Source organism: Sinocyclocheilus grahami, unplaced genomic scaffold, assembly GCF_001515645.1.
Source record: "Sinocyclocheilus grahami isolate Dianchi unplaced genomic scaffold, SAMN03320097.WGS_v1.1 scaffold1159.1, whole genome shotgun sequence".
Classification (NCBI taxonomy): domain Eukaryota; kingdom Metazoa; phylum Chordata; class Actinopteri; order Cypriniformes; family Cyprinidae; genus Sinocyclocheilus; species Sinocyclocheilus grahami.
In genome coordinates this window covers 167,375-184,717 of record NW_015506338.1, presented here as the reverse complement: position 1 = coordinate 184,717, position 17,343 = coordinate 167,375, and the positions used below count along the sequence as shown (strand labels likewise).

At 37.7% G+C, this 17,343-nt stretch overlaps 2 protein-coding genes across 4 annotated transcripts in view; both read left to right on the top strand.

The window, feature by feature from the left end:
• Positions 1-10,607, top strand: part of LOC107567437 (sodium-dependent phosphate transporter 1-B-like) — a 32,998-nt gene extending 22,391 nt beyond the window's left edge. Inside the window, exons 8-10 of the mRNA XM_016253112.1 lie at positions 8,159-8,344; positions 8,446-8,530; positions 8,661-10,607. Of these exons, the coding sequence (XP_016108598.1) occupies positions 8,159-8,344; positions 8,446-8,530; positions 8,661-8,816 (427 nt within the window). The 3' untranslated portion in view covers positions 8,817-10,607. The remainder of the gene's footprint in view (positions 1-8,158; positions 8,345-8,445; positions 8,531-8,660) is intronic.
• On the top strand, positions 7-6,054 carry LOC107567445 (sodium-dependent phosphate transporter 1-B-like). 3 transcript variants are annotated; one of them, XR_001606649.1, is made up of 4 exons: positions 7-93; positions 207-303; positions 693-829; positions 5,675-6,054. XR_001606649.1 is itself a non-coding variant. In XM_016253122.1 (3 exons), exons 1-3 carry the CDS (start codon positions 46-48, stop codon positions 5,836-5,838), a joined length of 309 nt encoding a protein of 102 aa, XP_016108608.1. In that variant the 5' UTR covers positions 13-45; the 3' UTR covers positions 5,839-6,040. The 3 variants fall into 3 exon arrangements, 1 of the variants encoding a protein (XP_016108608.1); XR_001606648.1 differs by lacking the exon at positions 5,675-6,054 and having other exon boundaries at positions 693-1,023; XM_016253122.1 differs by lacking the exon at positions 693-829 and having other exon boundaries at positions 13-93; positions 5,675-6,040.
• Positions 10,608-17,343: the final 6,736 nt, after the last annotated feature.

The window sequence follows — 17,343 nt, the reverse complement described above, 5'->3', positions numbered from 1 at the left end:
CTTACAGTTGCTTCTTGGTTCCTCTCACCTGTCCTCTCTGGCATAATGTCTGCCATTCTTTTCTACTTTGTTCGCAAGTTCATCCTGCAAAAGGTAAATAAAATGATCTTATCTTTAAACTCAGTTTTCTGTGAATGTAGAAGAAGAATATTATAAGGTCATGCCAAAGCTGGGTGTTGGCTAAGAGTGTACTTTGTCCTTTGCAGAAAGATCCAGTGCCCAATGGTCTGAGGGCCCTGCCTTTCTTCTACGCTGTTACAATGGGAATCAACCTGTTCTCCATTATGTTTACTGGAGCACCGAGTGAGTATCGCTCTATGTCTGCCTTTTGCATGTCCATTAACACCCTAACCAGATGCCCAGACTCTGCCAGACTGTGTTTACAGTGCATAAGGCAAAGCAGTGTTTAACCAGTGGGCTCTGGAGAACTCAGTGGAGCACTCATGACGTGGACATGTGGTGCCTGTATTCATGATCTCAGTCAGTGTTTTTTCCTTCTCCATCATAGGAGAGAAAAAAACAGTGGAATAAAGAATTCATGTCCATCAAAAAAAAAAACGTCAGCCACAGTAGAGAAAGCACCACATTTTTAAGTGCCGTTAACTGTTGAGCTCTCAATACTTTTGCCTTTTGAATTTGAAACCCTATTAAATGAGCAACCTTTGCTCCTTTTTGTTTTCTCTTACCCACAGGGCTCAACAATTCAAGAACTCAACTGGCCTGGGCCGTTAAATGAAGGCTTCAGGCCAGAGTATGACGCAATATGCACCCTCTGAGTGTGTACACGCATGCACTCCCAGGCGGGTGCGCTTTGCATAGGCACAGCAAGGTGCAGCATACACGCATTCACATAGCAACACGCATACCGTTGGCCTTAGACATCCTAATGCACTATGTAATGCTTCAGAGAAAGTTTTTATTATTATTATTATTTGGACAGTCTATAGCAGGGGTGGCAAACTCTGGTCCTGGTGAGCCGCAGTCCTGCAGAGCTCCGCTCCAACCCTAATAAAAACTCACCTGCCTATAGCTTCCTAGTAACCCTTCAGACCTTGATTAGCTTGTTCAGGTGTGTTTGATTAGGGTTGAAGCAAAACTCTGCAGGGCTGCGGCTCTCCAGGACTGACGTTCACCACCCCTGGTCTATAGTTATGTAAGTTAGTTATGGGAAGTCAGTATGTTTTTAAATAAAGTCCTTAAGTTAAGTACTTAAATTAAAGTTAAGTAATAAAGATTAAGTTTAATTGTTAAAAAAACCTTTTGACTTATTAATGCTAAATGCTTAGTCCATTCAGATAATGTGTAGTGGTTTTCATCTGACACACTGAGCACAATTTCTAATGACCTTAAAGATTAATAGCCTCTCAAAATTAAAAGGCTGTCCTCTAGAGCCCATTTAATCATTCCAGTGTCACTTCAGGACTCTGAATCAATCAGAATGAGTTTTCTCTTCAGCCAAATTCATCAGCTGACACACACGTCATGTAAGTTGTTTGAGCGCACCAGGTCAAAGACATGTATCCTCTCAAGTTCCCACACCAATTCAGGTTAATGTAGTTAGTCATAGTAGAAACATCTTAACATAAGCTTATCCTGATCTTTGGCCTCACTTAGTGACATCGTCATGTCATCTGCTGTTGGATTAGCTTTAAAGGAACCGCATCACCAGACACAGTCCCTTCACTCCTCCCACTCTCAGCCTGTTTAAGGCAGTTCACTCAGGTTCATTTAATCCAGAGCATCTCCCAGGACAGGACAGGACCGGACAATACCAGCACTCACCAGGGGGGGTTGAGGCATGTGGCATGTCATGAATTGTTGATCGACCTCCTTTGTCTCCTAAAGAGAGCTGAACACAGACACACATGCCCTGTAAAATTTCAGACAGTATGTAACTAGGTCGAGTTTCCTTGAAGCGGAGTGTTTGCGCTGGTACTTGGAACACCTTGTTTTTCTGGTTTTAACCATTTATGCAGTATGATGGTGACAACACACTCCAACTCACATACTGTACAAAAAGTTGAATCCATTCAAACTACTGTGGCCTGTGATATATATAAGCGTGATACGCACATCATTTCGGGGATCCATTTCTAATAACTCCATTTCCCAAACATGGTGCCTCTCAACACTTTGTTAATCATGTGCTATAACCCACCCCTGCTCCCAGTTTCAGCACACAGACATATGGTCATTCAGCAACCACAGTGCCTGGAAAGTTCTCCCCATGCAAAATACAGATGACACACAAGCCCTCTTTCTGTTTTTAATGCCAGCAGCCCTCAGCATTTGAGATCTGAGTAGGCAAACAATTATTTGTTAGTTCTCCTCTCTACTCTGTTTAGTTAGTCAACTAGTTTTTAAAATAACTTCTCTTAATAAACAACATGACTTTTTTTTCCCAGATTTTTTTTCTGAAAGTTTATACAAGTTGCCAAAAGTCAGAGCTAGTCTGCAGATTTTAGGCAGGGACAGTTGCCATATTTCCCCCAAAAAAACTCTGCTGCATGATGGGCACAGACTTCAGACTGTGATTCTATCCAGTCAGAGGAGATCAAACTTGTTTAACATTTTAAGCCGATTTTAGAATGCGTTGTTTTCATTTGTCGTGCGTCTCCTAGCAACGAGGCACATGTTTCTGCATTAGTTTATTGCTTTCATGACGTTTTGATAGAATGGTAGTGCGTGAACCCCAGTTACTGTATTATGCTTAATTTTTCTGTAACCATTTGATACATCAAGTGTCTGATGCCTAGAGTTTTAAAATCTGTTCTGATTTTTAAAAGTCGTATAGTGTATTCCAGCCTTAACTTGTATTACTCATATTCCTAATTTAAGAATAAGGAACATGATGATTGGCTACACCCTCCTGCCCCCAGTACTTCAGTGTTTGTTTTCCGGTCTGCTTCCCCTTTGGAAAAACAGACAGTGGGGTGTTTTGGTTTCCCTGGGGATATAAAGCAAACACGAAAGGCAGCAATAACAGACTTGTGGATTTGAAATTGAATGTTTTTATATTTGGCCAGACTTATTCAGCAGGACTCAAAACAGTTTACAGTGTCAAAAAGAAAATTTTATTTAAAACACCGAATCATTTGTGGGTGCTAATATTGGTAGCAGGGGTCAAAAAACTGAGTGTCTCAACAGACACCAAACAACATTCTGGTGGTGCTACAAAGGTAGAATTTTATGACACCATAAAAGTTTATTTCATGATGTCAGTTAATTATCAAAAAAATGCTTGGAACTTTTGGAACAGACACGAGGCAGTCAAAGACCACAAATGACATAATTGGCATAAACACCAGTGCCCGGCCCTCAATGACTCATAAACCATCATCATCCCGTAACCAGGATGAGGTATAGTGCTGAACGTGTCTGGAAAAACAACTCGTGTTATTGTGTAATAAAGGCCATGGGATAGCACATTTTATTGCGAGGTGAAGCAGGAAATGAAGCCACTTCCATTCATTCATCCCACTGCATGATTGTGGTCTGGCTGCTCCCCCTTTTGTGGGGGAGTGTTTGTCAGACTACGTTGATGTGAGCATGAATGCATTCCCTGCCTAACTCGCATGCACAGGGCTGCATTTTCACACCATGAGCAGGAACCATGCCAGACTGCCAGACTTGATAACTGGGCCCTATTCGTTGGCCTTTCTCTTATTTCCGTCATTCACCCCCTCACCTCCTCTGGCCACACCTGTTCAGTCCCTTTAGATGCTGCCAAGTCATTTGGGTGTTGGGGAAAGTTCAGCTGTTCCTCACATACCTCAGTGCTCTATTCAAAGAGTGTGGTGCTCCTTGTGTCTTGTCTCCTGAGATTGAACTAAAGTTGCATAACCAAAGCACGCAGCGGCACAGCATTCCCTGCAGTAGTGCATGCATGTGGCAAGGCACGGGAGTTTATGCCCGACTGCTCCCTGTCCTCTTATCTCTCAACCTCTGTTTATTTTTCACAGCCCTACTCTAATAAGGCCATATTTTTTCAGTTTCATTTGGACAAAGTCTTACTCTGAATATTTCTAGTACCTTTTTTTTTTCACCCCCTTTTTGGTCTTGTGAACCTATATTGAGGCATTTCTTTCTTTGTCTGTCTGTGGTTTTGGACCCTGTGGGGAATACGTAAATGGCCGACTTGCTCAGCCAGCACTCTTCCTTGAGCATGCAGCATGCATTCTTCATCACCGCAGCTAACACCGCAGTCTTGGCTCAACCTTGCTATAGGAGTGGTAACATTTTTTTCCCCCCACCCATCCTCCCAAAGAGGTGGGGGGGATATCTTGCCGCAAAAGCCTTTTAAAGGGGTCATAGGATGCTACATGCACTTTTACAAGTTGTTTGAACTGAAATGTGTGTTGGCAGTGTGTGTACACAACCACCCTATAATGATAAAAATTCACCCAGTGTTTTTTTTTTAATCTGGTTAAATGTTTTCACCTTCCTCAAATCGAGCCGATCTCAGATGCCTGTCTGTGTGATGTCACACAGACAGGCCCCTCCCACGATAGTTTGATTGACCGTAGCGTTTCAGCACAGACTGGACTGGTGTCTTACCTCAGACCCGCCCTGAGTGAGCGGTCATCAGTCCGCCATTGTTTCATGGCTGGAGCAGATATAGACAAGAATGACTCCTAAGCGATTGAGGTTTTCTGTTGTTGGATGTAATAATGAACATAGCAGTCGTTGTTTACTCCCGACATCTGAGCCGCTGAACTCGCAGTGGATTACATTTGTTTTTGAAGGGAATGCTCCCCCGATCTGCCTAAATGCGTCTGTTCGCACGAATCATTCATGATCCAGCCTCGTCTACAGAAGAAGTGAGTATAATGTTTCGTAATGAATCTTTGCAAATCGCCTTTCCTAATAATGTGCTAATTAGCAAGTTTCACGATGAATGCAGCTAAAGTAAACCGTCTCTCTGAGAGCAGCTCGGAAGCGAGGGGCGGGGTCAGCAGAGCTTATTAACATTTAAGGGAAAATGCTACAAAAATGACTTGCTCTGAAAAAAGCTGTTTTTTTACACTAACATAGTTTGGTTAAAATTTCTCAATGGTACAGACTTTTTATTAAGACCCCAAAGAATCATATCCACTTGTGGAAAATGGGCATCCTATGACCCCTTTTAGGCACCCGCATTTACTGACCATATGGTACAGCGGCCTTGTGCGCTGTCTTGTCACTGAAACATTTTACTGCTGTTCACACTCACATCTCACCTGAGAGTGTTACATAAGATGACAGGCCTTGTGCTTGCATTCTGAATGTGACTAAGATATTTGACACTTGGTTGCAGGGGTTGTTTTGGCTTGCGTTTCTATGGACACCAAAACAAGTAGAGCAAGTCGATTTTTTAAAATGCTTTTCACAATAGTCTTCTAACTGAAAATGATAAATGGGAGCAGCTGGCCTATGTATTATTCTCTGAATATGCATTTCCTCAAAAGGAGTGCAAGCAACTTTTGGACGAAGTAAATCCACTTATTATGACTTAATGTTTAACTCCAACACCGTTACTAACAACCAGTCCACAATGTCCCTGTTCATTCCCTAATGCTGTTTGTTGATGGTAGCACATGCTGCTTGTTGTCTCAAAAGCACCTTTCCTTTCTTCCCCACCTCTCCCTCAACACCCCTCCTGGTCCCTTTCCTCCTGTGAATGATGGGACTGCAGTGCTGGGCTTTGATCAGCTGCTCTGGTGGGGAGTGCTGCTCATTTCCATCGGCTTGGCCCTGGTCATCGCTATCATCGTTTGGTTTGTTGTCTGCCCTCGGCTCAAGAAGAAGATCGAATGTAAGTATCTGTCTTTAGTCTTTGTGTTAATTTTAACCATGTAAACCATAAAATGTATGTAATGATTAGCAATAGAACTATGAGTCCTATCCAGTTGCACGGTGTCATTTCCAGAGCACAGTTGGGTAGCATAACCGTTGCCAAATAGATTATTAAAAGAACGATAAATGGGTGGGCCCTTTACAGATTTGTTTTTTCTTTTGCATTGTACTTAGATTTAACAATACATCGCTTTTGTTTGTTTTATTTATTATATATATATATATATATAAAATTATACACACACACTTTTTAAATTTTTAGGCCCTGTTACCAAAGTCTGGACAGAAATCTGTGGACATGAAAGATTTATTAGCCTTAGGCCAAGCACCAGGTGTTCATTGGGATTGGGGATAATACCCTGCAGATTAAAGATGCTGGCGGTGGACACCAGTTTTAATCAGTCACTTAGAAAGACGATATACTCTTTAAAGGAATGTTCTGAATTCAATACAAATTAAGCTTTGTCAACTCTATGTGGGGTTTTCTTTGTGTAAATTATCATTTTCCTGTATCCTTGCACATGCCATGCAAAAGTACTGGGTTTATTTGGTTAGTTGTGAAATGTAGTAAAAAGTATTTTAACAACCTTATCTCAGTTACAGAACTGAATTACTGAATTTTAATGGCAAGCATATGTTCGGACAAAAACACACAAAATATTTGAACAAAATGCACTTTCAAAGCTTTAGGTCTTTAGGTTAGGATGGTCTGTTTGTTGTAATACCATTCTTTAACACAAACAAACCAAGTCATCTAGTCTTTATCTAAAGCTGTATAGTCTGGCTGTGCACTGACAGCCTAATTGGGTCAGAGTGATCCAATAATTGGTCTTTGGCTAGTGAACTGGAATAGCCGTGGTCCAGCTGAGGTGTTGACGGGGAAGTAAAATTTTCAATTAGCCCATGAATTAATCACCCTCAAGTCATGCTAGGTGTATGACTTTCTTCTTTCAGACGAATCCAGTCGGGGAGTTATATTAAAAAAATTGTCTTTGATCTTTCAAGCCGTTTAATGCCACTCAGCGGGTGTTGCATGCATCAGTCCAAAAGAAGTTAAATAAAAAGCGCCCATACATTAAAAAAGTCTCTCACACGGCTCCGGGGGGTGAACAAAGGCCTCCTGTAGCAAATAGATGTGTTTTTGTAAGAAAAATATCCATATTCAAAACGTAATAATCACTTTAATCTAGCTTGGGCAGTTGTACACAGAAGCAGCTCCGGGCTGATGACGTATGAGAAAAAACAAAACAATAAAATTGAATTCAGATGGATAAAAGTATATAAATAAGACGTTAATTAATGAATACAAAAATAGTGAGTAGAAAAATGTAATGAAAACAGTCTTTTCTAAATATTTTGTGTTCATTCAGTATATGAGGATGATCATATTTGGGGAATGTAGTAAAAAGTATTTTAACAACCTTATCTCAGTTACAGTTCACGGTAACTGAATTTTAATGGCAAGCATATGTTCGGACAAAAACACGCAAAATATTTGAACAAAATGCACTTTCAAGAAATACCAGCTTTAGGTTAGGATGGTCTGTTTGTTGTAATACCATTCTTTAACACAAATAAACCAAGTCATCTAGTCTTTATCTAAAGCTGTATAGTCTGGCTGTGCACTGACAGCCTAATTGGGTCAGAGTGATCCAATAATTGGTCTTTGGCTAGTGAACTGGAATAGCCGTGGTCCAGCTGAGGTGTTGACGGGGAAGTAAAATTTTCAATTAGCCCATGAATTACTCACCCTCAAGTCATGCTAGGTGTATATGACTTTCTTCTTTCAGACGAATCCAGTCGGGGAGTTATATTAAAAAAATTGTCTTTGATCTTTCAAGCCGTTTAATGCCACTCAGCGGGTGTTGCATGCATCAGTCCAAAAGAAGTTAAATAAAAAGCGCCCATACATTAAAAAAGTCTCTCACACGGCTCCGGGGGGTGAACAAAGGCCTCCTGTAGCAAGCTCATGAGAGGAAGCGCATCCGCATGGACAGCTACACGAGTTACTGCAACGCAGTGGCGGAGAATGGTGCACCTGAAGGTCTCGGTGATGGTGAGGTTGCTTTGGAGATTGCCGATGATGATGCTGGGAGCAGCCGTAGTTCTTTGGACGAGGATAGAGCCGATGCTGACAGACCTGAAGTGTCAATGCTCTTCCAATTCCTGCAAATTCTCACCGCCTGTTTTGGTTCCTTTGCTCATGGAGGAAATGATGTCAGGTAATGCAAATGCAATGAACTGCACTGCGCTCAAATTCGATTTAAGAATGCATTATAATCTTAAGCACTTCAAGCAATTTAACGTTCTCTTTTGCTTTCAGTAACGCAATTGGTCCCCTGGTTGCCCTGTGGCTGGTCTATGAGAGTGGGTCCGTTATATCACATGCACCAACTCCAATCTGGTTGCTGCTGTATGGAGGATTGGGCATCTGTGTCGGTTTGTGGGTCTGGGGCCGTAGAGTCATCCAAACCATGGGCAAGGACCTGACCCCCATCACCCCGTCTAGGTATAAACACAGCCATGTTGTCACATCAGACAGCACCTGCTGTGCAGAACACAACCTCCCAACTGGCAGACTTCCCTAAACAATGCTTTGTTTAATTTCAGTGGTTTCAGCATCGAGCTCGCCTCAGCCGTCACTGTTGTCGTTGCTTCCAACATTGGTCTTCCAGTTTCCACCACTCACTGCAAGGTAAGATGGGCCTGTATGCAAAACAAACCAATGCAAATCAAGTCCTAGATAGAGGCTATTTGAATGAAGCTTGTTGTTGAGGGTGTATTCCTTTTTTTATTTTTTATTTATTAATTTTTTTTGCCTTCAGGTCGGGTCAGTGGTGGCTGTCGGTTGGCTGCGCTCCAGGAAGGCTGTGGACTGGCGACTGTTCAGAAACATCTTCATGGCCTGGTTTGTCACTGTGCCCATTTCTGGCCTTATCAGCGCGGCCATCATGGCCCTGTTCACCTACGTCATTCTGTGAGGCCTTGAAAATCTGCTCTGCCTCCCTCTCTGCTCACGAGGAGCCACATCCTGCAACCAGGAACCCCAGAGTGAGGTGGAGGGCATATCTCAACCTTCTCTGTCTCTCTCTACCTTTCCTCCCTTCGTCATCCTCATGATGAGTGGGGATGAAAAAGGCCCCTTTTGATAGAGCCTGTGATTCTTGGCTGCATTATTTTTAGCCTGTATTGATGATTTGTGTGCATTGCACCAGGTCACATGCCATAGGCCAGAGAAGAAAATGTCTTCAAAACTAAAATGGTTGCCATTTAAATTCCCTCTTGTACATATGTCAGATCACCTTTTTTGTTTTTTTTATGTAATTATGTACAGAACTATTTTTTTTTTTTTTTAAGGTAAATGAACAATTACAATGCAGTATTAGCCTTCATTTGACATGCATTTTTCATTACTTTCATAATTTGAGTTCCTTAGAGAAGCGGTGTTTTGGTGCGAAGAATTCGGGGAAGAGAAATTGAGTTGCATTTTCCTTCTCTTATGCATTCAGTATGTTAATTTTCCACTTTTTCTCAAGCAGGCCTAACTAAACTCAAATAGAGCCTTATGACACCCACATATTTAGGAGAGTCTTGTGAGGGTTGATTAGCAAAGTTAGTTGGATGCTCACATCATGTTCCTTAATATAATTTCAGTGTCCTTTACCTGGTGTCTTTTAGATTTTTTGTAGGTTACACTACAAAACAGGCCTCTTGGTAAACTAAACAGTTGTTCTGTTCTCATTCTTTTAGTCGTCTTTTCTTCAATGGTTTGCAGAATATCAGATTTCTTTTGGTGTTTTACACCACTGTAATTGAGCTGTTAATATTAGCTCTGCTTTGCCCAGCGTCGATTAACAACTATAACGGACCAACCTGTGCTTGGAGATGCAGTTAAACATCTCAGCAGCTAATGCAAAGATTCACGCATTTTCTTAAAGCACAGAAGCGCTCTGCTGTAGAGTTAGTATGCTCTTGGCGACTCCCGTAAATGCAACGCATCCCCAAATGTTTGCTGTAGACAATTGAACTCCATACGGTGGATTAGGGCCCATTGTGCTCGGTCACCAAGGGTCGCTGTTGTTGCATACAGATGAAGTGTTACTAGGATACCCAAACTCTCGTTTTACCAGTGTAATACTGGTCAGGGTTACTCCAGGGCAGGAAAGATCACAAGTTAATTATTAAAAATATTCCCCTGCCAAAATGAATTCGGCAATCATTTGTTTTTAGTCAAGAAATATAACCCTGATGAACCTGTTCCCTTGAGTATTACAGTAATACTTTGCTGTGATGCTTGACATCAGAAACAGTGAATTAAACTCAATGGAGTGAAGTTTCCTTGCGTTGGATTTAAGACCATTGGCGTTCCTGTAAAACTTGACGGATGGTGTAACTCATCTACTCCAGCCTTCTCAGACCTGCTTCAGTAGTTCTTCTGAGGAATGTATACCAATACAAACACAGTATATGTATATATTTTACAAAGGGTTGCTATTGTATCCCCTACAGCAACACAAATGACTTGCCCTATTTATTAGATAGGTGTGGGACAGTGGTGTTAAATGATGGTTTGGACTGAAGGCAGCAGTAGCTCCATCTGTACTGCTGTGATTTGGTTATAACTTAACACATTTAGACCGTACGTAGTTGCTGTAGTTGCCTTAAGGATGTTTCTCTTTCCGGGTTTTTTTTTTTTAACCAAAGAGGAAAAGGTGGAGCGTTTTGTTGTCCACTGGGCTTTGGGGATGAAAGAATAAATGTCTTTTCCAGTATCACCTGTCTTTGTCTATTAATTTTCAAAAGAAGAAATTTCTTGTTCTTAAGAAATTATATAATCATTTTATAATTCTAAAATGTTGTTTCATATATATATTAAATCTATATTTCTACAGTATCATATATATATATATATTGTTTATGTGTATATTTATATTAGATGCCTAATTTCAAGTTCATTTTAATTGTATTTCTGGTTTAAAATCAGGCAAAACACTACACATTTATATTTTGGCCATTAAAAGAATGATCGTATCAGACGAGACATGCATTTAGCAACAAAACTATCAACATTTCCCTCAAAAATGACAAAAAGCAAGTTTAAGAGTCCTTTTCTATATGCAGTAAAACAGCTTGTCCTCATCAGGTTGTGGGACTTGGGGACAGGCAATGATGCATCTTTGGTCCAAAAATAAGATGGGACAATGCAGATGATATAAATAAAGCTCAAATGAGCACCCAAGGACTAGACGGTGCTGGCCTGGATAACCGTCCTAGATATGTTCTAAAACTACCTACATCTGCTACTCAGACTGTTGCCTCTAAGAAGCCATGTAATCATCTGTTATTACACCCACCTGTAGCCTGGCATTAATATGAACGCTGGACACCCGCCAGTGTTTACAGTCTTTATTTGACGAAAAAAAAATCACAAATTGTGTGAAAGGTCACCATGCATGTTTTTGTCCAGGTGGTACATACAGTTGGTTAGAATTTTTTGCAATATGCTTTATAAAACAATGCATTTAGGTTTTAATAAAGATGTAAGATGGATTCCACACAGCTGCTTCACACGGTCTTAAGAACTGTAATATACATCATATTCTTCATCACTGAAATCCTCTAGAAAGAAAGGTCACATTAATATAAATTAAAAATTGTAATTTGAATTTATTTTTCTTTTCTTTTTTTTATATATAATTTGAATGTATTTTTAATACAATTGGCATCTTGTAAGAATCAGTCCCCAACACTGTTTTTTTTTTTTTACATTTCTTGATTTCATTTGCTGGATTAACAACTTACCATAACTTTTCACATTCTCTTCAACCTGCTCACTGTGTTCTAAAGAAGAACAAAACACAAAAGTTAAGGACTGGAAACAAGGAGACTATATAAAATATGTGGTCAATCATCAAAATGCTATTATAATTGCAGGAGTCAAAAAGTCAGCCATTCAATTTCAAGAGAAGAAACACACACGTGACCAAAAATCATTGAATTTTAATGAAAGGACGCATCTTAGACTACTAACTGTTTTCCTCTTTAATTATGTATACAAATAATGTAATGTGAAGCGTTTACCTGTGTTCTGTTGAGAGGCTGTGCAATAAGAGACACGTGTTACATAACTTTACATAAGTCAGGGAAATACTACAGCAATAAACATACAGTATAACCACCGTATAAAGACTAATCACCGTGTACTATATTAATATTGTCTGAGATAATCATAGAAATCAAATAACACAAAGGAAACATTGTACTGGTGTCTTTGTTTGCACTATACTGTCATTTAAATGAATTTACTTACTGTAGTCCTCAGAGTCTGAATCTGAATAAACAAAATCACAGTCAGTTCACATGATCTGCTTGCAAAGGCCAGGCTGCATTGAGAGTGACGGACTGCTGCCCTCGCGTGGTGATGAATGGAATCACACCGAGGTACACCTACCTATGGGCGCGTCACTTCCGGTGTTCGCTCCTGCGTCAAAGCAAGCATTGCGTAAGAGACGCAGAGAATTCGTCACATGTGGCTCAGTACAACAACACTTTGTTTCCACAAAAAAAAACACTAGTTTTTAAACAGATGAAATGTTTGCATCCCCCCCAATAATATGGTAAATTTAGCCTGTTTCACCACAGATGTCATGGCCTTTCAACAGTTGTGATATGAAATTTGATAACTTCACCAAAGACTTTTTTTCCTACATTTTGCACAAAACATTGTAAACATCATATAACATTAACACAAAATAAAACAGATCGTGTAATATATAGCTTGACATCTTAACGCTGGACAATGAACAGTTTCACTAATTATTTAGAAATTAATTTTCAGACTCTATTTGAGTGTGAATGTGTATCTTCCTAGAAAATAAAGTTCTGGAAAATGTCTTTGTCTTTACCTGTAGCATCTGTTAGCGCCTCTCTCTCACCATCTATAGGGTTATTCAGAGAGTAGCCTATAAACAGACAAATGAATAGCAATTATTAATTATAATAATTTACCAATTATAATGCTAAGTGCATATCATTTGCTCTATGCTATACTCGAACTTTATGACAGGTAACAGATATGTGTCATCTTACCATCACTATCTTCCTTCTCAAGCAATTTTTGCTCTGTAAAAATCAGTTCATGACCACAAATATGAATCAATGTTTTTCAACAATGATCTTGAGCAACAAAAGGGAGATAAATGAGACTTCTTACCTTCTGAGTCTTCATCATCTTCCTCCTCTGTAATATATATATTTATATTCATCAAATGCAATTAAGTATTTAATGTTTAATAAATCTATCTATCTATCTATCTATCTATCTATCTATCCATGTTACATATATATTTGTATGATCGATTATGTTCTGTACTGAATGTATATGAAAATAACATTTTGAAAGTCATTCTCTTTACCTGTAGTGTCTGTCACAGCCTTTGTCTCTCCATCTGTTAGGGTTCAGATGATTCAGATGATAACAAAACAAGACTTTTCTCACTCATAAATGTCTTCCTATTTATCCTGTCAGCGAGTCAGAGCATATTGAGTGTGAGCAAATGGCCCTAAACGCACATTTTGATTTGCTTGCCATTTACCTTTCACATGAGCAGCCTCATACTCCGACCCATCTGAGGAAACAGATATGAAATGACGTCAGCTTGTGAGAATCTGAGCGTACAGTTACAATATAAGCATCTGTCCGTGATAAGTCATATTAGTGAGTCATGTCAGTGACCTCTAGAACCAGCAGAAGTTACGCTGAGCAAAGCAGGCTGGCATGAGAAATAATGACCCACCTGTTTGTGGAGTCATGCTGTTCTCTTCAAACGCTGAGGTCAGACAAAACAGAGAACAGATGTTGTCTTTTTTCCTAAATCTTTGACTGTAATAATATGCAAATCAAGCTGGAAACAGTGTTACCTCTCTCTTCTGGCAATTTAGTCCTTTCATCACATTGCAGTGATGCTGAAATCACTACAAACACAAAAATGTACAAGTATAATTTAATTTCTGTCATATACTGATTTTATATTACTCCACAAGCAGATAATGTATCAAATGCTGGCTATTTGGCCATCTATTACTAATTGAGGATGAATTAAATGGTTATTAGTGACTTGTCTTCATTAAAAATGTATGTTAACTATCATTCCATCTGCTTAAGAGCTATTAAACTTCGACAGCTAATAAGCTGTCAAAACAGAACTAAAATAAAATGATATTAAATTACAAGTTGCAAAAACATTACGGGTTTAATGTATTATGCTATGTGTACTTTGTTTTAAATTTCCCTGAAAATAAAATTGAATAAATAATAATAGTTAATAAAAAATAAACTGTCAAAACTAACAATAAAAATGCAATATATATTTAAACATTTTTAGAAAATTATTTACATATTTAAATAAATGTAAATAAATAAATGTACTAAAATAAAATGAAATTCAATTCAATTAAAAGATGCAAAAGCATGTTACGGGTGTGATGTATTATGCTATGTGCGCTGAAAATAAAATAAGAAATGAAAATAAAATTGAATAAATATTAATAGTTCATAAAAAACAAACGGTCAAAAAAACAAAACTATAAATAGAAAAAAAGAGAAAGAAAAAAAAAGTAATATGTATGAATAACTTTTCATTTTATAGAGGGTTAATAATATAAACATCATATAATAATATTAATAAAAATGTAATAATGTAGTTTTATAGTAATTTAAAAATAACAAGTGACAGAAATGTGTGTATATATATATTATATATATATATTTTCCTGTTCAACAAAAATGACAAACATCATATAATAATATTAATAAAAATATAACAATATAAAATAATGATATAGTTTTATTCGAATTAAACAAATAAGAGACATTTTTGTTCAAAACTGGCATGAGAGAGAGAGAGAGAGAGAGAGAGAGAGAGAGAGAGAGATAACAGATAAATTACACAGACATCAATACAAATGTATGATGTTATATTTGAATCTTACCACTGTGGAAACCTGCCACTGCAACAAGGAGGATTATGGCTACACTAATTCTCATCTTGGATAAAAGAGGTGGATGCCGAACAAATTGAAACCAAGTGGTAAATGTCAGTGTGCGCATTGAATCACACATTTGCCGGTGGGTCTTTTTATATGTTTCCTGGCATCACATGCTGTGGCGGGACAGGCCCGTCTCTGTTTACCTGCCAGCAGCTGGATGGCACATCTCGCCCGACACACAGATGTGCCATTATTTCCACACTCAATGCCTTTCATTGTTGACTTCGTGATCAGACGTTCCTGTATTGTGGCCAGCGGTGACTGGTGTGAGAATGGGATGGATGTTAATTTGTGTTTTCAAAAGTAAAAGGTCATTTCCTCTCCAAATGGGTTCGTGTTTGGCATCTTAGTAAAGGAAATGATTGATTGTGCTCACAGATCTGATGTCACTGCTGTTGGCACATGGGTTTGTTGGTGTTTAGTGTGAGTGTAAGGGGCTGTTCACACAGAACACTTTTTTTTTAAAGTTATTTTTCTATGGAAACACACACTAGATGGACATAAAACATGTGGCGCTCAAGTTAAAATAAGCTAAACAAACAAAAACAAAAAAAAAATATATATGCACCGTAGTACGGAAGTTCTAAGCGGCCATGCATTATTTTTTTTTTCCTTCTTGTTTTCTCGTTATAACGACTTATTTTCTCGTTATATCGACATAACGAGAGTTGTTTTCTCGTTATAACGACTTATTTTCTCGTTATATCGACATAACGAGAGTTGTTTTCTCGTTATAACGACTTAATTTTCTCGTTATATCGACATAACGAGAGTTGTTTTCTCGTTATAACGACTTATTTTCTCGCTATATTCGAATTAAACAAATAAGAGACATTTTTGTTATATATAAAATTAAGTCGTTATAACGAGAAAACAACTCTCGTTATGTCGATATAACGAGAAAATAAGTCGTTATAACGAGAAAACAACTCTCGTTATGTCGATATAACGAGAAAATTAAGTCGTTATAACAAGAAAACAACTCTCGTTATGTCGATATAACGAGAAAATTAAGTCGTTATAACGAGAAAACAAGAAGGAAAAAAAAAAATAATGCATGGCCGCTTAGAACTTCCGTACCATAGACACTATTATGGAAAAGGGAACTGTGGGCATGGGCTATTTAAATACCCTAACACAAATAACATTTAATGCTGAACTGAGAAACTGAGTTGATTTGTTTTCATAGAAAATACAGATTCCCTTAAGTAGTGTTTTTAAAATAAACACTGCATAGTGAAGTTTTTTGTCCTTTGGTACGCACACTACATGTCTCAACCTGTTTGCACCTGACCAGTGATCATGCAGCTTCTGATACATTGTATGATAATATTTTTTTAAGTATTTATTTATTCATTTTTTTTCTTTTTACAATTTGTACAATGTTTATACAGTATATATAATTGAATGTCCATATGTGCATTTTTATTTTAAAAGATAACTGTTTGGCTATTGTAACCTTTGTGTAGCAAAGAGAATGAATGTTTCTTGTCGCTTTTAATCTTTAATCTCCAAACGCCTATGATTAATTTTTAAAGTTTTAATATTCCTGAATAAAATAAATACATTTATATTCCTCTGAAAATAAAACGAAATAAAATAATACAATAAAATAGAACGTTACAAAAACATGTTCCATGTTCCACGTATGACGTGTTATGCTGTGTGGATTTTGTTTAGAATTTCTCTGAAAATGAAATAAAATAAAACATTCCATGTTCCGGGTATGATTTATTACGCTGTTTGAAGTTTACTTTATATTCCCTTGAAAATAAAATAAAACAATAAAATAAAATAAAAAGTTACAAAAACTTGTTCCATGTTCCACGTATGACGTGTTATGCTGTGTGGATTTAAGTCTTTAATAACCAAACGCCTATGATTAATTTTTAAAGTTTTAATATTCCTGAATAAAATAAATACATTTATATTCCTCTGAAAATAAAACGAAATAAAATAATACAATAAAATAGAACGTTACAAAAACATGTTCCATGTTCCACGTATGACGTGTTATGCTGTGTGGATTTTGTTTTGAATTTCTCTGAAAATAAAATAAAATAAAACATTCCATGTTCCAGGTATGATTTATTACGCTGTTTGAAGTTTGCTTTATATTCCCTTGAGAATAAAACAAAATAACAAACTAAAATAAAGTAAAAAGTTACAATAACATGTTCCATGTTCCATATATGATGTATTATGCTGTGTGGATTTTGTTTTAAATTTCCCTGAAAATAAAATAAAATAAAACATTCCATGTTCCAGGTATGATTTATTACGCTGTTTGAAGTTTGCTTTATATTCCCTTGAGAATAAAACAAAATAACAAACTAAAATAAAGTAAAAAGTTACAATAACATGTTCCATGTTCCATATATGATGTATTATGCTGTGTGGATTTTGTTTTAAATTTCCCTGAAAAAAAAAAAAAAAAAAAAAATTTTGGAACACAAAAAC